Source organism: Amborella trichopoda, chromosome 2 (assembly GCF_054954075.1).
Source record: "Amborella trichopoda isolate Santa Cruz 75 chromosome 2, AtrichopodaSantaCruz75HAP2 v2.0, whole genome shotgun sequence".
Taxonomy (NCBI): domain Eukaryota; kingdom Viridiplantae; phylum Streptophyta; class Magnoliopsida; order Amborellales; family Amborellaceae; genus Amborella; species Amborella trichopoda.
The window spans coordinates 10,218,773-10,244,298 of NC_142337.1; the positions used below are offsets into that span (position 1 = coordinate 10,218,773).

Sequence of the window (25,526 nt, forward strand, 5' to 3'; positions counted from 1 at the left end):
GAGAACTAGCACAGTACTCCACCGGTCACAAGACAACTCCTGTGATTCCGCGTCAAATAGAACCTTGACATATAAGAAGCACCCATCGCCCATCCTCAGTGACAGATGGCGGAGATAAACCGTAGTTACACTGGAAGATTTTGCACAATTTCGAGTGGGGTTGCGGTTGATCCTTACCATTCTTCCATGACAGGCCTTGGAGGTCCATTTCCAGACGCCTATAGTAGTGTTTCAATGATGATATAGTAATGTTTCAATGATGATTAACTGTGATGCCCCTTGTGTATAAACCCCTCTCTCTCTCTCTCTCTACAAAAATGACGCCATTTTAAAAACACAATTGAAGGATGAGACTTGACAACGACTGCAAACGAATGATCTTTAGAAATCAAAGCATCTAACTGAAAGATGAGCAAAAGAAAAATCAAAACAGACTAAACTTGAGGCTACGAAGGATTGTTTTAATTTCATCAAGTTCATTCAGAGTCACATCATGGAAATAAAGCTCATATAGAAAACGGGACTATTATGCCGGATGTATCCAAAATTCCATATACCGAGTTTATAATGTGCTTATCAACAATCCATGAACACAATGAAATTAACCAAGTGCCTTTCTTCTGCAATTCACGGAATAGAAAACAGGTATGAACACCAAGGCGCATCAGACACACTGATTCTCGAATATACACAGTTTTTAGCAGAAGAGCTTCCTCGTCAATACAAACATTATGACATGCTCCGACCAACATAGGATCCTCGAGACTATAGACAAAATGCGTTTAGAGAAAATCCATGCCTGGTATTGGAACCTTCATATAAGTTGCCTGCCAAGAGATCAAAAGTAACAAAACAAAAAAAAAGACAAAACATATGCAATAGGAGGAGCAGCCTCAACAATGGAGCCTGCTAGTTTCTAAGTTCAGGAGCCACAGTTACAGGCAAGCCATGCAAATGCAAATAATTTGTGCTGGTCTGCTTATCTGTTAAGATATAATGGAAGATGACCACCGTCAAGATTCAACATATAAAGCATGAGAGAGAGAGAGAGAGAGAGAGAGAGAGATGACATTGGAACTAAATTCTTTGTTGAGGAAGATTTCTATTTGTAATGGTACAAGAAAACCCAACATCACAGATACATGGTTGAAAATGGCGGGAACTGCATGCAAATTCAACCACGTACCAAGACTCAATAATATTACTTACCATAATCTCTCAATAATTTACAAGTAACGCCGATCCTTGCTTTTTCCCTACAAATGCACCCTTTTTCTCTCCCTACCTAAATCTTCATTACCACAAACCTGTTAAGAAAAAAATTAGAAGAATGATAAGTCAAGGACACAATCACCCCAAGTTGAACTAAACATCCAGTCCCCATAAATTCACCAAAACATCAGAAGTATATATATATATAACGGAGGGATTTTTGAAGTTTTAGCCATTCTTAGACAAAAATCCATCACAGTGGATAGCTACACAAAACCGAAAAAGACGATGCTTCCTCGCCATCTAGATATTCCTACTCAAGCATGCCAGAATGGAACATTAACCACATGTGCTTGGTTAAGTGTAAGTGATAGTAGGGCTACATTAGGTGTCAGCATTGAGCCCATATCCGTTTGTTTTGGTTATGGACGAATTAACTACGAATCTAAAGAATGAGATACCATGGTACATATTATTCGTGATGACAGTCTTGATTGATGCGATAGAAGCGCCGTCAATGTAAAGTTGAACTTTGGAGGAATGCCCTATAATCTAACGTTTTAAAATTAACTGGACTAAGACAATATATAGAATGCAAGTTCAGTAATAATAGGAGTAGAAACAAGGAAGTAGTTAAGATTTATGGCCAAGAAATACCAAAAAGACATTATTTTCAATATTTGGGGTCAATAATCTAAGAGAATGGAGAGATTGAGGAAGAAGTTGCGTATAGAATTAGAGCTGGGTGAACAAAATGGATGTGTATCCGGAATTTTATGTGATCATTGCATGCCAATAAACTAAAGGAGAAGTTTTATGCGATGGCTATAAGACCAGCCATGCAATAAAAAAAAAGAAGTAAAGAACACCAAGAGAGAAGGTATTGAATTATAGGAAACCCATGAAATATTGTGCTCCGTCCGACAACTTTCCACCCCCTTCCCTTCCCCCACTCTACCATAACTATGTCCATCTTATTAACACCACCTCCCCCGCTCAGCCCCCTCTGCCTCCTCGGCCCCCCAGACACCTGGTCCTTTGTCTTCTACCTTGACCACCCACCCACCCCCCCCCACCCACCCTTCCTCCTCTCCATGGCTATCTCACATCCCTGAACATCATTTCACTGGCAGGTCCCCCATATCTCTGCCCAAAAGTGTAGGTTAGCTTCCTCTCTTATCGGCCTCTTCAGTCCCAAGAGGGACAACATTAGGGGTATCGAGAAACTGGGCCAACACTAATGGAAAGACTCGGACCTTGGATGTCGCAGGCTCTCTACGGCCTTATCCTCTTCTCATTCTCCTCGGATGCTTCTGCCGACAAAGTCCTCCAACTTGAGATGTTGAACTTCAAATGGGCTTCTTTGTCCTTTTCTACTTGGTCTCCCGTCTCCCCTTTCTGAAACTTTCAGGAAACAGAAGATTTGGCTGAGGATTTCAAATATTTCCCTCCATGCTTTTCACCCAATTACCTTCTAACTCATCATGATCTTTGTGAACAGTGTCTCTATCCATTGGGGCTTTAGCAAATTCCTCACCATGGATACTATTCAACTGCAAGTCAAAGTTTGGACCCCTAGTCCATCCCCTCTAAGCTTTGGCTACACATCGAAAGATAATTCTTCTACGTCTACACCACCTAGTCACCGGCTTCTGCTCCTTCTGGCCGCCACGTCTAACCTCCAACCCACCCGCATGCCTCTCCTTCTGGCGACGGGTGTATCACTGTCCGTTCTCAAAAAACGACGCAAGTCATCGCAGTGACACAGATCCCTCCATCCCAGGTTCCACAATGCTCTATGTAGAGACCCCGACACACTTTTTGTTGAGGCTACCTCCATCAACCCCCTTGGCACCCACTCTCTTGTGGCAGACATGGATGGCCCAGATTCTCCCAATCTTCCCTCATCCCCTCCCAATGCATCTATGCACTCAACCGCCCATGTACAAGACACTTGTCCCCTCTCGGCCACCGTGACCTGCCATCAATCCACCCTCGTTGTCACTTCGCTCCACGTACCTCCTGCCTCCTCATCCCTCATTTCCTTGAGCCTCCAAAACCCTCTCCCACCTCCAAACATGACCCTCATTGACAAAACCCGTACTTGCCTTTCGTACCACCCATTCCCCTTTAGCCGCCTTCTCCACATGGAACGCAACCAGTCGTCTGTCCTCCATCTGACAACGAAGATTTCTCCTCCCTACCCAAGGCCTCTGCACTGTCGCCCTCGGGCACCACTAACCTAAAAGCCATCCTCTCTTGGCCCTCCACCCATCCTCTCCCACCCACTAGCCATTGCCACTCTTCTCCCATCGTCGTAAACCTCAATAATTCCCTCTCCTCTCGCTCCACCCCTATCCCAAACGCTTCTGTGCTACATCTACCAGCCTTTCCGCCTTTTTTGCAGGTGGTCTTTCCTCTCCCTCCCCCCTCCTATGGCCAGCTGCTCGCATCTCCACCTCTGACCTCTAAGCTCATGGCCCCAGCCTCTTCTCATGCTCCCCTTCTCCCTTACCCCAGCTCCTCTAACCCCCCCATACCCACCTTTGTACCTTCCTCCCTCTAACCCTCCTCATTCCACTCACTGCATCTACCCCCAAAACCCCTTTCAATCTCTCCAACTCCCCTTGGCCACAGGCATTCCACCTCCCTTCCTTATCCCCCCCCCCCCCCCAATTCTCTCTATGCTTTTCCTCTCCCTCTCTCTTTCCCTAGTACCCTTCCCTCCTACGCCTTACCCCCTTCCACCCCAACCCAACCTCCCTCACCTGGCATTCTCCCCTCTCCCCATCATCCCCCTAACCCTCGCTCCCATGCCAACACCCATTCCTGTCCCACGATCCATATCTCCCATCGCTCCCCCTTCTCAACCTTTCCCCTTGACCCCACACCCCATCTATTGCTCTTCACCTCTTATTCTTCCACCTCCCTCTCCTCTAACCCCACCCTCCATCTTTTGTGGAGCCCCCACTGAAGCAGCTGGCCGGACCCTCCTCACCAAACGGCAGCCCCTCCCCCTTCTTAGACCCCACTTTCTTCCCTCCCCTTCAGTCAAGCTCTTTCTCAGCCTCCAGTTCGGGGTCACCCACCTCAGTGGACTCAGATTTTGTTAACCAGATGGACAAGGCAATATCCTAGAGATCCACATTCTGATGGGTCTCGAGTTCGATGGCTCGCCAAAAGGCCTAGAGAAGTTCATTAAAATGGACATACATAACATGTTTAAAGTAAGCGGCAAGGGAAAATGAGAACTCTCAAACCTTCGCTTCGGGGTCATTTACGACTTCTATACTCTCTCCTCTTCCTGTGCCCCTACTCCTCAAGAGGCACAACCGGGATTCAGAAGCCCCAGACACATCTCCGCCTCCCACCACCACCACCCCACCAATGAAGCTCCTTACTTTGAATATCAGGGGCCCGAAAGATCCCCTCAAAACCAACTTTGTTCGACCTTTTGCTCCAAACAATGCCCCTCCAACCTAACGCTCATCGAAACCAAACCCTCCCCCTCCCTAGCCCAAGTCCACAAGGATTGGGGCTGCAAGTCTTGCCAATGGGTGGCTCTTGATTCCGCCGATGCCTCCGGTGGAATATGGGTCATTTAGGACCCTTCTTCCCACACCTTAGCCTCCTCACATTGCCTCTTCACAATGACCATCATCCTTTCTAGGATTTTGAAGGGCTACCATGGAAGTTCACGGAAGTCTACGGCCCTAACTCCGACTTAGCTAGGAGTCTCCTTTGGAACAAGCTAGACATTGTTGCCTCCCTCTCCCCCGCTCGGTGGTAAATAGGTGGTGAGTTCAATGTCATAAGGTGGTCCTTTGAGAAGAACTCAACCGCAAGGATCTCTCCAGTCATGTTAGACTTCTCATATTTCATTTCTAGAAACGACATAATTGACATCCCTCTCCTAGGTGTTGTTCTCACTTGGTCCAGCCACTCTTCCTCTTCCACTCTTTCCAAATTGGACTGATACTTCATCAGCCTCAAATGGGATAAGCTCTTTCCCTGGCACGCATTCTTTGGCCCTACCCAAGCCAACTTCCGACAACAAACCTATCCTTCTCAAAACCCTCCCAACCTCGATCAGGACCAAACCTTTTTGCTTCGTGCTAGCATGGCTTGAGGAGCCCGGCCTTGCTTCCCTCATCTTCTCTTTGTGGGCCTTGCTTTCCCATAGAGTCCTCACGTGAGCAGGTTACTGCCTTCAGAGGAAACTCCAACTTCTCAGAGGCTTCCTCAAAACTTGGAGCAGGCAACTCCCTGGGAATTTTCATGCCCTTAAAGAATATTACCTTACAACCATCAACTTTTGGGACCTCACCGAAGAATCTCGCAATCTCAGCTAGCAACATATCCTTCTTCGGTCACAGCTTAAACAAGCCTACCTCAACACCCTCAAAAAAGAAGAGATCTAATGGGCCCAAAGATGTGGGGTCATATGGCTCCAATGCAGGGATATCAATACGGCCTTCTTTCACAAGATTGTCGTAGGAGAGAATACCATCCTTTCAGCTACTTTTAGATGGTGTGATCCTTGATCAACTCCTCAAATTGAAAACACCATTATTCTACTTTGTGTCCCTCTTTAGAGGACCAGTTTAACCCACCCCTAAGATAGTTGACCTCTCCTTCCAAACCCTCCCCCTGACTATGCTCTTTGTCTCTACCATAGCTGATCTTGGCCACCACCGAGCTCCTAGCCTTGACAGCTACCCCATAACCTTTTTCAAGGAATTTTGGGATCCCCTTCGCCAGATATCATTGCCTTTTTTGAGGAATTCCATGAGAGGGGGATTATAAACAAGAGCACGAATGCCACCTTCATAGCTCTCATTCCTAAAGTAGAGGGGGCAAAAGAACTTAAGGACTTCAAACCCATTAGCCTAATCAACATCTCCTTCAAAGTTTTAGCAAAAGTCCCGGCCTCTAGACTCAAGGAGGTCCTAGGTTGGGTAATCTCTACCCACCAAGGGGATTTTGTGAAGGACCGCCAAATCTTGGACGGTGCCCTTGTAGCCCATGAATGCATTCATTCTAGAACCCAATCCAACTCCTAGTCAAGCTCGATTGGGGAAAGCTTACGATCACATGGACTAGGAGGTCCTAAATGAAACTCTTCTCCGAATAGGCTTCAAGGCCCATTGGCGCAAGTGGATCCAAGGGTGTATTTCTAACCCAGTGTTCTCGGTCCTTATCAACAGCACACCCAAGTGCTTCTCCCGCTCATCCAAGGATCTTCGACAAGGGGACCCCCTTGTGCCCATTCCTCTTTGCCATAGTCGCAGTAGGTATTTGGCCAGAATGTATCAACACGGTCTCTTGGAGGACTTTCACATGCTCCAATGAAGGCCCAGCCGTCTCTCATCTTTAATATGCCAACAACACCATCGTCTTTTGTGGGGCATCCAAACAACAAGTGGATTAGCTTCTTCTCTTTCTTAAGTGTTTTGAGTTGGCCACAGGATTTGGAGTGAACATGGCCAAATCCAAGATGATTGGCATTGCCATGGAGCCTTCGACCGCTCAAGTTTTCACCAACAGAATGGGATGTGCGGTGGACCATCTTCCATCCACCTGCCTGGGTCTCCGTCTCTGGCTTGGCAAACTTAAACCCAGGCAATGGGAGCACATCATTGACGAATTTGACCACAAGCTTGCCACTTGGAAAGGCAAATTATTGTCCCCAACGGGTAGAGTCACCCTCATCAAGGCCACCCTTTCAAACGTCCCTATATTCCAGAGATACACCTCATTTCATGGACCACAGTTTGCATGCCTAAGTATCAGGGGGGCTGGGTATTCGCTCCCTCAAACTCAACAACCTGGCCCTATTGAGCAAGTGGTAGTGGCGCTTGACAATCCAGGAAGGCCACCTATGGCAAACCGTACTTTGGCACAAACACCGACTCCATAGCCCCCCTTGGCTACCCCTTTCTTCTTTCTACAATTCTTGCTCTAGTGCTTGGAGGTCCTTCCTACACTGCCTCTTTCTTTTCAATGTTAATATCCACTTACATGCTAGAGTGGGAAACAACATAATCTTCTGGTCCGACCTCTGGATCGGCCATAGGCCCTTGCGAGACCTTTTCCCAACCATTTTTTGCCTTGCTGGAGACCCCAACATCTTGGTTGCCAACTTCTTCCAACATATTGAAGCCTCCTGTTCATGGAACACAAATTTCCGTAGAAATCTCCTTGAAGGAGAGACCCATGCTTTCCTTCAAGCCCAACCCTTCTTACATTCTGTCTACCTTTCTCCCCATGGACTAGACAACCATCGGGTCCTCACCTCAGATGGCTCCTCCTCAGTTTCCTCCTTTTACCGTAAAGTTCAATTCTCCTCTACCCCTGTTTACCCTTCCCACTCTACTTTCACCAAGGCCGGACAGTCCTTTATTTCACCACCCCCCCCCCCCCAATCCAATTTCTCTGCTGGATCGCACTCTCCAAAAAAGCATTGACGGTTGATCAGCTTCGCAGAAGGGGTATGATTACCCAAACCACTGAATCATGTGCATGGAAGATGAGGAATCCAATCCTCACCTTTTCATCCACTGTAGTATTGCCTACACGCTTTGGAAGAATACCCTTCTCTTCAACTAGTCTTTGGTTACCACAAGGTCAGTGCCCCAACTGTTAGAGATGGCGAAATTCCTCCCATGGGCCTCCTCGGCATCCTCCTGTGGAAAGCCTCCGTAGCAGCCACACTGTGGGCCACATGGATCGAGCGCAATAACCACAACTTCCAAGTTTGCTTCTCTCCTATCCACTCCCTCAGGGACAACATCAGATCCAAGGTCATCTTTCGGGCCTCTAATCACAAGCTCTTCAAGCATCTCACTACCTTTGCCTTCCACCTCAATTGGTGGAACCTCCTCTCCCTAAGGCTCCTCGATATCCCTCGATCGTCCCATAGGAGGCCCCCAGATCAAGGCACGACCAAGGTCAAGTTCGATGGCTGCTCTCTCGGCAATCCTGGTCCCACCGATATTGGAGGCATTTCAAGGATCATTTAGGCACCTCCCTTTCCTCTTTCGTCAAATCCATCGCTCTAGCCAATTCCACCACGAGAAAAGCTCTCGCCCTCCTCGACGGGCTCAAACTCTTCGACCTTCTCTAGAGCATCCATCTCATAGTGGAAGAAGACTCTAGAAATGTTATTCTTTGGGCCTCAGGGTGGCAACACCTACATGGAGACTCGCCCATGTCTTTGACGAGATCTTCAACATTTACAGGTCTATTCCAGTTGCATGGCCTCATATTTGGCAGGAGGAGAACCACGTCGCTGACGCCCTTGCTGGACAAGGAGCAGCAATGACAGGAGACTAGTCACTCTCTTCCTGTAGTGGTTTTTTAGGTTGTTGGCTTTCCAGCCACTAGGCTGCCTTTTGTTGTATATCATTTTTTTGGCATTCACCATCCTCTCAGTGGTCTTTGTGTAGAGCTCCCGTTGTTGTGGGAAGCCCATTTTTTAGCAATTTGTACATCTTACTCTTTAGATTAATACAATACAATAGTGAATAAGTTCAAAAAAAAAAAAAAAGACCAGCCATGCTTCATGGGGTGGAATGTAGAGCGATCAAGAAATGACACATCGAAAGGATGAGTGTAACTAAGATGAGGATTGAGATGGATGAGTGGAAGAATAAGAAATGACAAATTTCAAAATACATACATATGATAGAACTTAGGGGTGGCTCCAATAGGCGATAAGATGAGGGAAAATAGACTCAGGTGGGTTGACCATGTGCAGCATAGACCTAATACAATACCAGCTAGGAGGGGTTATTTTGTTCAAGTGGAAAGCTCTAAAGAGCAAGGGGAAGGCCCAAAAGTACATCGATGAAATAGTAAAAAGAGATATGGTATGACTGAGGGTATGTATGGCCCTTGATTGAGCAGAATGGCGAAACAAGATTTATGTGGCCGACCCCAAATAGTTGGGATAAGGCTCAGATGATGATAATGACAACGACTTAGTTAACTATACTTTTTGAGGAAAATAAGGCGGCCCCCCTTCTCCCAAATTTTCGTCTATACCCTTGGGTTCACCAAAACCCCATGGAACCCCTCTCATAGGAATTTTTTGCCTAAAACCCTCGCTTCTTTTTGGCATGCGAAAATTACGATTTTGACCCTATTTAATCAAGAGAACTCAATTTAGTCCAACTTAATAACCTATCTTCTCTATGTTACTTCACCCTTTCTCCCTCTACTCTCTTGTTTTTCCTTTCCTAAACTTCAATAAGGTCAATAGTTCGAAGATTCATCAAATATACCTTCTTATGTTCATTGCTTTGTCAATATGCTTCACTTTCTTTCTCCTCTCTCCAAATAAGTGAAGGAATTTTTTCAGATAATATTTCGCATTAATGGAGTACCTATGTCATGGTATTGAATCAGGATTAGTGTTTTTGAAGCTCTTTGTTGAACCCCCATTCTTTTGAACTCTTTTGATGACTTGTTTGTATGCTAAAAATGGATAATGCAAGTTTTGGGACCCTTTTAGCCCACATCCTCTGTTTCTGTCTCTAAGTCTATCTCTATCTGCCTCCCTAATTCTTATATGTTTTTAAAGTGACTTGTTTCTTCTGTCTTCTGCACGAAGTCATGGTTTGAGTAACAAAATTAGAAAAGTTTGAAGTTCAAACTTTTGCCTTTCGTATATTTTTGGGCACAAACATCAAAACTTGGGATCTGAAAAAATGTTTCATCCAATCTTTTAACCTATTGAATTGTTCCTGCAATATTTGGCTTAATGTTCTTCTTGTTAATTGACGTATAACAGAGGTTCTTAGTGTGGTTCCTCATTCTTCAAATCAGCTCAGAGTTACTTTCCTTGAGGATTCTTCATTCAAAACCTTTTGAAAGGAATGTGAAGTTCATTTGCAACAGCACATTTAAAATTTGTTGTACCATTATTTGATCAGACATATAAGAAAATTTAATAAAATATGTACAATGGAAGGAAAACAATAAGAGAGAGAGAGAGAAGAGAGAGAACAGGCTAAGAAATAGTTTTATGTTTAGCTTGGACCAAATTGGGTTTTCTTGATTAAATTAGGTAAATTTTGCATACCAAAAAAGGAAAAGAAGGGGGTTTTAGGCAAACAAATTTCCATGGGAAGAGCTCCATAGGGCTTGGGTGAACCTGAGGGTCTATATGGCTAATAAATTTGGGAGAGCAGGAACCACACCGTTTACCCTACTTTCCTTTCATAATCAAAGTAGTCTCCTCTCAATGCTATTTCAAAAATGACTTCAACCACCTCGTTTAGGGGAAACATCTGCTAGGAGCTGCCAACCATAATTCAAAAGACCCCACTATCATGAAAGTAAAAGATATAACTAGATTTCAGGTTTAGTTGGCTTTGTAACTTTAAACAATGAGGTGGCTGCAAGCTAAAGAGTTTACAATAGGCAACTTTCTCATTAATAATGACTTAGACAACTTTGGGAGAAACTTTCACTGAGCAAGCAGACCAATAATTCTCAGCAATTAGATTAGATATATTTTCATAGATGCATCGATAATTAGCTTCTCTCCATAGACAGTCCCAATAGGAAAACATGCCGAAGGATATCAGGGCCATCAGTACTGTAATCTATTTATAATTTTCTATAAAGAGATAAATGGAATGCAATTCCCATAAAGGAGTACTACTAATCACTGATGAAAAAGAAAAGTCCAGGTCAATTACGCTGATCTTAATCAAAAAAGGAACCTACATGGTGAGCACGAGTTCATCAAAATCATTCCATTAGGCTCCACAAGGAATACAATGTCATAACTCCGTTTCTTTTAAGAGCCAAAAGCGATAAAATTCTAATAAAAGGGATACTACTAGAGTACTATTCATCAACGAAAAATTAACAATCATGTTAATTATGCTGATTAACCTACATGGAGAACATCATGAGTGTATATCAAATTCTAAGCCCATAAGGCTCCACAAGGTAAAGATTGAATGAAACAATACAATTAACCGCTATAAAATAAGAGTACCATCATGTCAGATAAAGTAAGGCATTATAGTTTGGTTCTGTCTAAAACTTGGACATGCAAACCAATGTTATCAGGACCGGACCAGGGCGGTGAGTCAAACAGATCAGGCAGGGAATTGGTGGCCATCAGTGGTCGAACCAGGGGTTCTAAACCACTATCACCACAGAAAAGATCCAACCTCAAAATATCCAGTTCAATCAGGATGGGCAGGCTGTTTGACTGCTTCAACCATTCGAGATGCCATAGTGTTTCCAGGCTAAAATGATTATTTTTATGTTTTTTCTTGTCATTAAGGATGGATTCAGCCAGATGATTTTTTTGTCCTTCCAGATATTTTTAAACGCTTTTTGGTTGGGTAAGATTTGATAATCTAAAACCAAGAAATTAAAAAAAAAAAAAAAAAAAAAGAATATGCGAGGTCCTTTTAAAGAAGGGAAAAGTTTATATAGAGCCGAGGCTCTAAACAATCAAATTTGAGCCAACCTCAAAATTTTCATTAGAAGTGGTTGTTTTCATGCCCGAATATCCACAAATTGATAATCTCAACATCTAGATGCATGGACATGAGAAAAAAATGGATTTCATTTTGGACATTGTGTATTTTATAACGCATTTTTGAACCGTCAATTTTCAAGTTTTCATAGATCTATCGATCTACACTATTTTTTTGAAGCTTTAAACTGTATAAATAAAGATGAAAATATATTTTAAAACTATCACAAATATTTTCAGTATTAAAACTATATTTCTCAACACTATTTGAAGGTAGGCTCTAATTTGATTGTTTAGAGCCTAGGCTCTATACAAACCTCACCCTTTAAAGAATATTATTTGTCTCTATCTCTACAACAAAACTTAAATAGGCGTTGGATTTTAGCAATTCTTCCAGTCACCAGATGTCCATTCTTTGGGAGTGATTTGAGTAAGTAACCTTCATATCTTTTCTTTTGGTTGAATCCAAACGTTGGTTTGTCTGTATGGATTTGAAAGAAAATGCAAATAAATTTTTTTCAAAAGGGGCTTCTTGTATGATTATCTGATGTGATTGTATACAATGAGATCATTTACCTTTCATACATCAAGGTCACAATTACTTACAACTATCCAATGGGAAATCTGATAGCTTGGATGTGTCACAAAGTTCGAGAAAATTTCTTTTGGACTTTGGGCTTGGTCAATAAAATAACTGCAGCCACCCAATATCACATCTAGTGGTCAAGATCAATTGTGACCACCTTGTACCAAAGGTAAATAGTCTCATTATATACTTTCCCTTATCTAATTATTTGATTGTTTACTTCATAATGTGATGAGTTTGTAAAGGTATTCCTTGTTGGGTTTTGGCCTTTAAGGTACAAAAAAAAAGGATTTTTGGTGCAGGGTTTGAGAAAATTAAGGTTTGTGTTTTATTTTAAATTTTAATGTTTAGATTTTTTATTTTTGGTGGACTTCTTGCATGATTACTTGATATATTGTTTTTTTTTTTTATAATACAACAGTTTTGTACAGGGGTTTTCTTTGGGTATTTGGCCTTCTAATTTTTTGCTTGACGGAGTTGATATACAGATGTCTCAAGAGATGCCCATTAGATGTTGATGCCTCAATTTTAAAATTAGTCCACAAGGTCACTAATTTTCATATTGCAGACTTAAGAACTCCAGAACATATATGCAGTGAAGGATAGCGAGATGCATAGCAGAAATATTGTATAAGTTAAAACAAAAAGAGATTCTGAACTCTTGTGTTTGGTTGTTCAAGATAATGTATGGGCCATAATGGCCCAAAAAGGAAGTTCATAATCATCAACATTTTCGAAATCCAATTAAACTAGAATTTGAACTGGGTGAGTAGAAGACTTTATGCGCTTATGTCCACCTAACTGACGTTGCCGACAGCACGACAGGAACATCTCATCATCATTATCATCATCCGAGCCTTATCCCAACCATTTGGGGTTGGCTACATGAATCATGTTCCCCCATTACCTATCAAGGTCCATACCCTCAATCAGACCACATGACAAGAACATATAATATATAAAAATTAATTTTTGGACACTCATTGCTTAAATGAAAAGCATTCACTGGCAGCGCCTCCACACACACTCATGTCTCATGGTGCTAATTTCCGAGTTCTATCATACAAGGACTTATCTTCTAACATCAATGAAGGTTATTAGAAGCAGCAAGGCTTAACTCTTAATAACAAGAAACTAGATATTTCTTGGTTCTTAGACACTTACAAAGAGGACTAGGAAGATACCCAACATAACTACCAGCTGCATATACATGCCTCAACAAAATTACCACACGTTTAATGCATCAGTAAGGACAAGAAAGTGACTCCTTTATTCAAAAAAAAAAAGGACAAGAAAGATACTCCCAAACATAAATATAGCCCTATGAACATACCTCAACAGAATGCAAGTTCAATACATCAGTAAAGTCTTCCACATTTAGGCAAAAGAAAAGAGAGAAAAAAAAAAGCGAGGCAACAAATAAGAATTGATAATGAACTAAAGACAAAATGAAAATAAACAGACTTCACGGTTGAATAAAATGATAGCTAGGAATGACACTGTTACTTTAATGTTTGAAAAAAAAAAACGAGCCTTAATGGCAAAAATCAAATAAAAAGTCCAATACGAAACAATAGCAATTAATTATCAAGTAACTCACCACGTCAGCTCCTTCAAAATCTTCATGACCAGTTGTTGACTCAGACCTGCACTTAGCATGCACAATAGGACCCAACTGAGACTTGTCCATGCCTTCAATGGATCCTGCTGGAGCATTCAAGTAGACGGCACCTTTATACATCCATTCCTCAGTTTCATCACTGTAGAAATCATCAAAGGGTTCCCCACACAATGCACAAACACTCTGGTTTTCATCGGCAGGAACAGCCATTTCCTCATCTTCTTTTTTTTCAGGTACTGTTTCCACAGGTAAAAACCCAGGAACAGGTTCAGAACCCAATGTCTCTGTACCACTGAGCCACTCCTTAGCACTCACAAACCATTTTCTAGATGGATTTTGTTTGCGATTCTTAGACATGCGATTTTTAGTGACATGCCAATCCATATGAATGCAGTGCTCTTCTTGGGAGTTAAAACGAAGCCCACATGTTGCACATTGTCTCCACATGTCCGTATACAAAGCGTTGATGACTGACTCATGGCGCACCTTGAGTTGCTCAGCATTGAAATCCAAGCCTATGGAACCCTGAAAAATCAAGTCAGAGCATCCTTATATTACATCATCAAAAGGTTGGGAATTTTGGGTATAGGAATAAGTTCGACTGAATCTATTATGAAGAAAGCATTCTTGAACAAGAAAAACTAAAAAAGAACTCAAATTTCAACTGATTTTGTACTTTACCACTGACAAGAAAAGAAAGCAGAAAATGTATTAGAAAACAGGAACTAATTCTCTAAATTTCGACCAATTAGACAAAAAACTAAAGGTATAACAGGCTACAAACAAATATCAGCTTTCGAACGTTTAGCTCAGGCAGGGACTGGAATTTAATTAATGACCGCAAGTATCTACCACCAAAATAGAAATTGATTCTCTCTTTTAATTGGTAAAAACCATCTAGCAAGTAGGATTCAACAAATTATCAAATAAAAAGTGAGGAATTGGGTTTAGCATGGATGACCTTACCTGCACCGCACTTTGGTTTGTCAATGAGATCAGACCTTGATCCATAAGAGATTTAAAGAGCCCAGAAAGATGGTTCCCTGGTGGAGGACCCATAAGAGAAGCCGTATTTTGAGTTAGAAGACCAGTCTGTGATGAACCTGGTGGGGGGCCCAGAGGAAGGGGAGGTTGTGGAACTTTCCTCAACAAGGATGTATTTGAGATGCTGGATAAAGCGGGTATGCCAGGTAATGGATTTGCCAATAACCCACCTCCTTGTCCTCTCACACTTCCACGATGTAGGTTTTGACCTAATAACTGAGATATAGATGGGGTCGACCCAACCAAGATTTCTTGGATTCCCTGTGATTGATGTGATTGAGGTAGCATAGGAGTGGCTTGCTCAAGTGTTGTTTGATCCAATGATCTTAAACCAGGCAGAATTTGTGTTTTATTTAGCCCTTTTAGTTGATTACGAGACGAAAGCAAAGATTGCGTTGACATCTGATTTAGTTTCTTGACATCAGACATATCCATATGGTGTTTCAACTGTTTTTGTTGAGGAATGACAGAAACTGAAGTTGGCAGAAGTGGGTCATTTGCAGATGCCCATACCATATGTCCAATAGATGGTGAAGGTGATCCTTGCGGTTTGTTATTTTGAATAGAGAAAGAACTTGGTGGCACTGGTCTTGCAGGGGAGAGAACCTCTAAATTCAAAGATTCAGGGTATGAAGAAACTGGAAAACTAGAGGCTCCCCCATGTGTCTGTGCTTTTGCATCCAGAACATAAGAAGGTAATGGTTGACAGCCAATCAGAGCAATGCCACTTGATGAAACTGGCACTGGAAGGTCATTTACCCGAGACCTTGGGTTAAGGTACTGAATGGGAGGGTGAGGGAAATGGTGTGGCAAGTTTCCACGTTCTTGAATAGCCTGAGATGCCGGAAATAGAGATCGTGACTCATTTTGAGTCCCTATGCCCACTGGATACCTCCTACCAATGAATCCACGACTTCGCTGCAAAAAACCCACGGCAATTATATCCAATATCTATCATCAACAACTTATCAGGAAGTTATCAGTTCGCAACATTTAGCCTTACTCTTTTTAATATCTCAGCAAAGCACCATTGCTTCGTACAAGGACTACACAAATCAAAGGCATCATATACGTCAAATTCGGGGAAGGACAGGAATCCAAAATTGCCAGGGGCAGGTTTTGAACTTTTAAAACATAGGGATCCATTTCTAAGCCCAGGGCAAGTCGACTAAGCAAGTCCTGAGTGGACTTGCCAAGTCCCCCAAGAAGGACCCAAAGAATCCCAAAAACTTTAGGAAAATTCACGCAAAAAAAGGGGAAAAAATGAAAACTTACAAAAAATTATATACAAAATGAAAAATGATGAAAAGTTAATTTTACTTGCATGCACTCAATCAAATTATATGATAATCTAACATAACATTCAGTTATTTTATAATAAACTCCAAGCTCTTGAAATTTCGGCCAAACCTAATTTAGATATACAAAATCTTGTAAATCTGATTTTTCAGTGTTTTATTCTTTGTGGAATCTAAGCCTCGGATTTGATATATGACACAAGAATACGTTTAGGAAAGAATTTTAAGGGCGGATAGAGAGCAAGGGTGGCGAAAATCTCACGAGAAACAACTTTGACCAAATCCTAGCTCAAAAAAAAAAAATCTTGCGAATATGAGTTTTCTGATATTGCTGAATCTCATATCTGGATTTGAAATGGGTTGGAAAAAAACGCCAAAGGAGTGAAGTTTTGGAGAGATCAAAGCTCAAGTGAGGAAGAAAATAGAAGAAAGGAGAATCAGAGGTGCAAGCCCCAACACAACCCCCCACCCCCCCAGTTTCTCTTCCCCAGGGGGGACTATTTATATCAAGAAAGTCACGGACTTGGTGATTCCAGTGGACTTGATCGAGTACATGGAACTCATCCGAGTCCATCAGGTACTTGGGCAAGTTGCTACAGTGACTCAGGCCAAATCTGTTACAGCTCATTGGGGGCCTCTCGGACTATGCAGGCTGCCGAGTATGAGTTGGAGTTCACAAATTATTTTTTTTTGAAACTGGCTAACTGGAGTTCGCAAATTATTGAACACTGCATTTTCTGAATAAAAAAAAGATTTTGCAATTATCATTAAAAAAAAAAAAAAAAAAGGTAAATTTTTCACCAAGATATACCCTTTTCACTTATTCCAAGATTAACAAACATGCATCAAATACACTCTCCACTAAGCAACTTTAGTAACATGTATCAGAGAAAAATGCAAGTCATTCTCCCACAGGTTTGTTGGTAGAACATGTTTAAAAATATGCATATAGGAACTGAGTTTTCAACCCTCTACTAGTGAATACGAGAATCAGGAAAAAATTCAGATATTTCCATCATTATTAAAAAGATGCAATTGGTTTGGTAATTTCAAGAAGAATGAAGAAAAAAAAATTGTAAATATAGAAAGAAACAACTCAAGACAACTAATTCAACCAAGTCCAGTTCCCTTGGGACACGAGCAAGTAGAATCACCACGTTATTATAGCCTCTCATTCACTAGTTTCCTGCATATTAAATACTGAAAATAAGAAAAAACCTAGGCAAAACTACATATATTGAGGTTTTCAAAAGCCATCCAAACAGAGAATCATGAAATATCAGGGGAGGGGAGAGGAAACTAGGAAATAGAGAATAGGAAAAAAGACCAAGAACATAAGCCAAAGAAGTATGGCAGAATTGAAGAAAGGAGATCAGTGCATACAATGGATGTCCTATCTTCAAAATTTAAGGAAGCAGGATCACGATTACTCCAGTTGTTCCCAGAGATGTCAGATTCAAGAAAACCAGCCTTTCTTTTCCCTAAAGCCGAGTTCAAATCAAAGCCCCCAACAGAAGAATCCAGACCCGCATGATCATTGCTCTTCTTATGATTGGACAAGGTAGGGCTCATATCCTCCCAAACATACTCTTCTTCTTCAGCATTCTGCCAATTTGTTGCAGTGGTTATATTGCTGAAGCCATTCACCTTGGGCCCTGGTGCAATTATTGGGAGCTTCTCAAGCATAACACCTTTTCCTCTGTAATTTCCATATGCATCAATCAATGCTCTTGGATCAGGTCCATTGTTTTGGATGTAAACTCGGCTTGGACTAGAAGTAGTTTCCATTTGGTGAGCCCCACTATCATCAACCCAGCGCCTTTCCCACTGATCACTCCTCTCCCCAAGCTTTTCATCCACTCTGCCCATTCCAAACCCCACACGAGATGGGGAAGCCTTTTGATGTCCTACTCTTGCAGGAGATATTTCCCTCATAAATGCACCCTCTGAAGGTGATGAAGGCGTTTCAGACCCACTTATTGAAGGAGATAAAGGTTTTAAAATCTTGTTTTCAGGTGCAGCTATCGACGAAGATAGATTTCCTGAAGGAACTCTTGCAGACACAACTCCAACTCTTCCTGGGGAAAGCCCCTGATTGTGGTCCAAGTCTATATCACCGTAACTTGCAGGTTTTCTTCCATATATTGGGATGCTTGAAACCACTCCTCTTGCCTGTTGATTAGTCTGCAAAGTTGACATATAAATTCACAAGAAATGCATATGTTAGCGAAGAAAATTTAAAGACAATTCTATTAAAAAAACAAAGCATGCTATTGCACCTAAAAGATAGGAAATTACATGACAAGTCCTCATTTTGAATGGATACATGCTAAAGCCGAATTTTCACTAATTGGATATTTGTTTTTAGGTTCCAGCAATAGCTTAGTTCTAAATAAATAGACAGAAAATGGAAAGCATTTCTACTTCGAGGACTATTATTCAACATTGAATCCGGAGTGTGGATCATGAACCCCTAAACCCCAGTATCATTCAACTCATATAACCCAATCTTGGAAGTTAAAGCCGAGGAATCGTGAATTTAAAACACCAGCAAAGTTCTTTAATTGGTTAATGCAAGCAAGATCACGAACTTTCACATCAAAGCATGAAAACCTAACAAACCCAGGTTCGTCGTGTATGGATTTTTAGGTTCAAGAATCAAGAAATAAGAATAAGGGCATAAATGTTAAAGCTAAGGGCAACACCACCTTTTCTTTTGATAATTTATAAAATCCACTAAGAAAAACAGTGTTCCTCACAATGAGGTTACAATCTAGGAATTATATGAAAAAAAAAAGAAAAAAAAAAAAAGCTGGAAATTTTGCACACATGTAATCTTGGAGAAGCTCCAGACCATCCTTCTGGACTCTCTAAAGCAACCCTCTCCATCCGTTCTCCTTCAAAAGCTGTCATATGCAAATTATTCTCACGCTCTCTTTTAATTACCTGCAAGCATTGATTAGTACCACTTAAAAACAGTAACAAACACTGAAATCATATTTATATATCAATTATCCAGATGGAGATGGTAATTAATTTCTGAGAAAATATCAGAAAAGAAACACCCAGTAGATCATGCATATGTGCCAGAAACATGCATTCCAGGACATACATCACTTTCTCGGCTGACTAGTTTTCTCTCACGAAGTCAATTTACCATTTGGCTTTATTTGTTTTATTTTAAACGTCGAACTGGGGGAAAACAAATTATCTAAGAAAGAAAGCCCAGATACAGTCATGATACCCTTGCACAATCTAGCAGGTGTTCCTGGCATTTTCCTGATTTTTCCTGACTTGCAACACAATATTAGAAGAAAAGAACACGGAACATAACCATATTATCATTCTATACTTTGAATTATTGGTAGAAAACAATTGAATTGAATAGAATTCCAAATGGAATTCACAAGAATTACATTGGGGTTTTCAAATTGGCGCCGTGCCTCCAAATATTTTGGGTTGACATGAATACCATGGGCAGGGCGTGGAGGCTGGGAATCGGATGGTCTAGATGGTGCCATGCCAGACGATGGACGCCGCACAGGAGAGAATTGCAATTCCACCTCAATAGCACGAAGCACAGAAGATGGAAATATTCCTGTCCATGTACCAAAAAGGTGGCGCATGGCTTGATACTGACCAGGATCAACTTGCCTATATGCCTTGCAAAATACCTGTTACAAATAAAAAAAGTACTTACTATTCCAAACAGATATGTAAGAGAAAACTATCAAGCTCGTACTACACATAATTTTCAAATGTACAAGATTGTTCAAGTTCTATGAGGTCGTTCAATGAATTTTATCCAAGATTCTGAATCAGCCCCCAGCTTGAACAATAATGGTCTTGAGAAGTCAACATACAAATTTTGGAAATTATAACCCCACATTTACCAAAATATCATGGGCATTGATCTAAATTACAGCTGAAACAAGCCAAAATATAAAACACATTAAAAAAATGAAAAAAGCAAATAAAAAAAAAAGACACTGCTTCCCCAGTTAAACCCTCCTTCACGTTTACGCCCCCCCCCAGGGGGCTGCAGCACCAAATGAAGAGAGAGACAGAGAGAGAATGGCACTTCTTTCAAATCTACTATTATATACGAAGCCTTAAGAGCATATATTCACCAGTCATAATGGCCAGTCAAAGTTTGGCAAATATTCACAGTGCCAATCAAGATGAAAAATTTCACTCCAAAATTTCCTGTACCATATAGGAATGTCATTTTTGTGAGAGTTCCACTTTAATATGAGATGTTCGAGTCTTGAGACCATAAATTATGATTAATCTCTCCAGATCTAATGGGAGATATTGCATTCCTATTTAAGTAGAAACTTTTCTTTTAATGGAACTATCAGGTTCATACTCTGATGGGATACTTGCTCTTCGAGTTGGTTGCACCCATGCATGACATAGGCTGTATAATCTATCGCTTTTTATTCAACCAAGTTAACCAGTTTCAAAAAAAAAGACAGGCTGTGGACTTAAAAGCCTATATAAATCCCAAATGAACACCATTTCCCTTTCTCATAAAATTTGAATCTGAGCCTAATTTTGGATCAAAGATTTGAAATTTCAAACCTTAATGCCCTATTTATGACAAATTTTTCCCAATAGCAATTTAACCAAATCACATAAAATTTAAATTGTAAAATCAGAGAACACCACTACATATTAAGAAGATGTAAAGACTTACGTCTGGAAGACGTAGAGAGAAATAGTTCACGTACTCCCCACCAATATTCTTCACAATGCTATCAAGAAGATATAATGAAGGAAGTTTCTGCTCAGCTGGAACCTACAATACAACAAACCTGCGTATCAAGTTAGCTTGAAAAATAAAACGAGCCTCATTATGCAAGCAAAACAAATATCCAATGCAAAAGCTTCTCCAACGGACACTGCTAATAATCAACTTTTCAATTCCACAGAGAATGAAGATACATACATATGGCCACGAGTCGTATAATCCATCACAAATCAACATATCAAGAAATGTTACCTTTCTAAACACAGATCTCACATTGACACGTTTACATAATACAAAATTCTCTGGTGTATCCCTTAGACAAGATAAGCCAATCAATTTACTGAATAGGTGATAGCCATATGTTGCATACAGTGTAAATACAATAACACAACAAAAGCATTTCAAAGTTCCAGAGGTTTAAGGTGTGTTTGTTTTGTTTGAAAACATGGACTTAGGCTCGAAGACACTAGGGTCCAGAACCCAAGTCAGCGTTCCGACTTGGCCCAGTCTCACCAAGACTCGGGCTACTCTGTGAAAATAACAGAGGGATCCAGGACATGGTGAGACTCAAGCAGGTTTTGACGTTTTGGAACAGGCCCTGACACCCTGCCGGATCCGAGTAAGTCGGGTGATTCCAAGCCCGAGCCCGAGCCCGAGCTACCAAGTTCTTGAACACTAGTTGCAAGCTTAGCAGCCCCACCTTGCAGAACGAACTGAAACAAGACAGTTAGTACAACATTTTGACAAGGCAACATTACACCACCATGGAGTGAACAAATGGCAATTAGTTTAAGTCCTTAGAAGTTGAATAAAATGTATACACTTGACTAAGAGCATGCAGTTTCCCAGGGCAGAATATGAATGCCTCGTGTCACATTTGTTTGACATATATACCTACACAACAAAAAATTCAATAGAGCCCCTTTACATCTAAAGTCTTCACTAATCCATTAAGTGCATGCTAGTCATTTGCCAACAGGCATATGACACATTAGTTTTTCTTTGTTGCATATAAAAAATTCAAATAATTTCAAAACAATTCTTTATTGATCATTTTTTTTTAACAGACAAAAATCTAACAATTTTTTTCCAAATTTTAATAATTTCTCCCAAACACTCATATGTGTAATGTGTCCATTTTTTTTTTTATTCTGATAAACCTTTTTAATCCCTGTGATATTCTTGAGATGCACGGCACCTACATCCTCTCATGAAAGATGAATTCTGAGTGCCAACAATCTTAGGCTTCCTTTCAGCAATCATGGAGAGAGACAAACAACGTGGCAGACGCTTCAGCAAAGGACGGGATCATAAATCATCCCTTGTGATAAACTTATAAATTAGTTTGACAGTTTCCTTTCTCAAAACAAAAAAAAATAGATCAACCCCTGTGATTTCTAATTTTATTGTGTAGAAACCCTATTTTGTTAAGGGAAAAATTTTGTATAGGCATTATTCTTGTACATTCAGGGTGATTCAACGAAAAACAGTTGACCATCAAACAGAAAAAAAATGAGTATCAAGCATAATAGTGTCTTTCGCATTCCTCACTAGAATAAATGCATGAGTATGAGTATGAGCGAGAGACAGAAAGTGGTTAGATAGTAATTTTAATCTAGATATGACTTATAAAGGTTCTAAATCCCTAGCCATCATCAACATGTAATAGTGCCCTTAAAAACCTTCATGGTGAACAGTGCCTCTGCTCCAGAATTTACTATGAAATAACGGTAGGTTGTCCATTTAGTATTAGGCTATGAACATCAATGGGGAAGTACACAATTGTGCAAGAGGAATAATGATAAACATTGACTGTTATAAAATGAAGCACAATCAAGGTCCCTTCAATTTTTTGTGAATAAAAATAATGAAAGGTTGTTTTTTTTTTTTTTTTTTACCAATGTCCCTTCATTCTTTTATCATTCATAAAACAACAGGTTTTCCCAAAACTTCTAATTTTTTCAAATATTTTTTTTTATTTTTTTACCGATGTCCTCTATCATTCATAAAACAACAAGTTTTCCCAAAACTTTCATTTTTCTTCAAATATTCAATCATTAATAACTTTCTTTTTTTTAATGTTTTAATAACTTTAATTCAATTGGAAAAATGAACTTTGATGTTTGCCAATTACTAGTACAACTCACTTCACATTATTCAACAATCATTTTGAGTTACATAAAGATTTTATCAATTACTCCATGGAGCCAAAGAGCTTTTGACTATAAGAGAAGTGTGTTCGCCAGACAAACTAGAGAAACTTTAGGTCAGTAAACCATAGAAGGTTGTGGCCAAAGACAAAAGCTAAAATGGCAACAGAGGCAACCAGAGAACATCATAACAGTGTATAGACAAGCACTATTTATCCTCAAGAGTGCCTTCATACTCAGTGTCTTAGTAGTCACCTTTCCAATTCTATGAAATCACTCCAGATTTTGAATGTATACATTCACAATTCTGGCTGCAGGTGCCCAAATACGACAACAACATTATTGATGACAAGGAAGAAAGTTAACAATCCTGGAACATTACCACCACCATTGAGGATTATTGAAGTTTTAAGTTTCTTAAATGTCAGAAAAACAAAGACGAGATCTAAGTCTACTACAAGTTGGAACGTGACCCTTAAGATGTTTGAAATGAACAATGAGAAGGCACCTGAATTTTCCCAGCCCAGCCTGCCTTGGAAGCCTTCAACTCTCACAGGTCACTATTTCCTTGTTCCTTTGTTCATGTAACGTTTGAGGGAAGGAGAAGCCCATTTACATGCTAGATCATAGCAGCAATTTCATGTTTTGTGTGTCACAGTTACTATCAGTCAGACTAAATTAGTTGTGACAAAATTCCCGAAGTCACCCAGCTATCATGAGTTCTATTTTTTTAAATTTTTTCCTTAACTTGAGATTAATTGGCTTACTATAGTCATGTTCATGAAATTTGATACCAAAATATTGCCAAGAAATTCTAAAATGAAGTCTACAGCAACCATGATCCATGGTCAAATAGTCATTGACCGACAATGTGAGATCTAAAAAATACTTGGAACTAATGATCCTATCAATAATTGAGGAAAATGAAAAAGAAAGAAGCCACAGAGGGGTAGCGATAAAATAAAGGAAAAAGAGGAAAAATTTTCTCTTTTTCAATATAACCACTGGTGCCAATCGCTCTATAGAAGTTCTCAACTTCATATAAAAAATCAGGTAAACCACGCAAAAACAGAAAGGTAAGAAAAGCACTTTTCTATATTTGAAATATACAAATAATTGCCTAGGTCCACAATCAACAAAACCTAATACAGCTTGAGATTAAGTTTGTGCTTTTGTATTCTTCAAAATTCATAGCTCAGTTAAAACAAAGGGAGATATGAAAACCAATTAGTGAGAAAGTTCCCCACGTAACTCTGATACCAAGACTACTATAGAGATAAATCAGTCCACTCATAAACCCACCTTGCCAATAATCCATACTCAAACCAGACAAGTAAAAGGACGAAAAATCAGCAAAGAGAATAAAAAAGAAAGTGAAAGACACAAGAAGCGAACACTTATTGCTACGAAAACCCATAAAACCACAGAGAGACAGAAAGATAGGGAAACCCAGCCTTCCTGGCAGTGGAACAAACTAAACATCAAAACCCAATATTCAAAAACCCTAAACAACAAAACAAACCCATTGAACACAAACCCAACAAAAAAAATTACAAAGAAAGAGACGCAAATAGAAATTCCCAATCTCTCTTCGTATCCCAATTTCATATCAATTCCCCATTCTTAAAAATCGAAAAGAGAACATCAAAAACTACCTCGATTATGCGAACACAAATCGCAGCCACAATCCCCTTCGCATATTCCTGTTGTTCCCCTGCAATAATGGTTAGCTCTGTGATGATGGGCTTGCAATTGAAGGTGAGTTCGGAGAGCTCCTCCATGTACAAAGCCACAACATCTTCACTGGAAACACCCATCTCTTCTTCTTCCTCTCTCTCTCTAAGATAAGCCTTGAAGCGGTCGAGGATAGAAGGGGGGGGAGGTCTTTGGCCCAATGGAAACCCCGCAGTTGCATTCGCATTCCTTGACCTGATCTTCTCTTCCTCCATTAAAGATCTCCTTGCTTTAATGGCTCCTGGTCTTTCAACTCATTCGGATAGATGGGTCTTGTTCATGTGGAATAGGAGGCCCTGCCATGGTAAGAGAGAGAAAGAGATGAATCGGAATCTCTCAGAGGTTGGGCAGAAGGTCACAATCTGATCTCTAGAGAGAGAGACTGTGCAAGAGTAGGGAGTTCGAAGGAAACGGAAGCGGGCGGTAGGACAGAGAAGAGAACAAAGAGGGTGATGAAATTCAGTTATGTTCAATCAGGGCACTCATATCGCTTTTCCTTTTGGAGTTCTAGAGAGAGAGAAAAATTGCTATTTTAGAGAGAGAAAGCAAATATTGATGGGATGGTATTTACCCGAATCAAAGTATGGATAGGAAGGCGCAATGAGAGTGAGGATACGCAAAGGG

The 25,526-nt window shown here is 40.5% G+C and overlaps 1 protein-coding gene across 15 annotated transcripts; it reads right to left on the reverse strand.

Annotated features, from left to right (window-relative positions):
• Positions 1 to 529: 529 nt before the first annotated feature.
• PCFS4 (PCF11P-similar protein 4) lies at positions 530 to 25,369 on the reverse strand. Of its 15 annotated transcripts, none has more exons than XR_016049105.1 (10): positions 24,824 to 25,369; positions 20,965 to 21,066; positions 19,738 to 19,939; positions 19,095 to 19,211; positions 17,649 to 18,449; positions 14,890 to 15,885; positions 13,903 to 14,448; positions 13,100 to 13,209; positions 1,210 to 1,307; positions 530 to 983 (listed from the first exon to the last, which is right to left on the reverse strand). XR_016049105.1 is itself a non-coding variant. In XM_088857936.1 (9 exons), the coding sequence occupies exons 3-8, from the start codon at positions 19,738 to 19,740 to the stop codon at positions 1,257 to 1,259; spliced, it is 2,514 nt and encodes an 837-aa protein (XP_088714062.1). In that variant the 5' UTR covers positions 19,741 to 19,939; positions 20,965 to 21,066; positions 24,824 to 25,369; the 3' UTR covers positions 530 to 799; positions 1,210 to 1,256. The 15 variants fall into 15 exon arrangements, 8 of the variants coding, with proteins under 8 accessions (XP_088714062.1, XP_020531517.1, XP_011628431.1 ...); XR_016049101.1 differs by having other exon boundaries at positions 530 to 799; positions 19,682 to 19,939; XR_016049100.1 differs by having other exon boundaries at positions 530 to 827; positions 19,682 to 19,939.
• Between the last annotated feature and the right edge of the window lie 157 nt (positions 25,370 to 25,526).

Excerpts from the sequence above, each read along its gene's own strand:
- PCFS4 (XM_020675858.2), bottom strand. The coding sequence starts at position 25,117 with ATGGAGGAAGAGAAGATCAGGTCAAGGAATGCGAATGCAACTGCGGGG. Across the intron at positions 19,212-19,681 it reads GCCAATTTGAAAACCCCAAT|GTAATTAAAAGAGAGCGTGA; the intron begins GTAATTCTTGTG and ends CAATGCTTGCAG. Across the intron at positions 14,449-14,889 it reads CAAACCAAAGTGCGGTGCAG|GGTTCCATAGGCTTGGATTT; the intron begins GTAAGGTCATCC and ends TTGATTTTTCAG.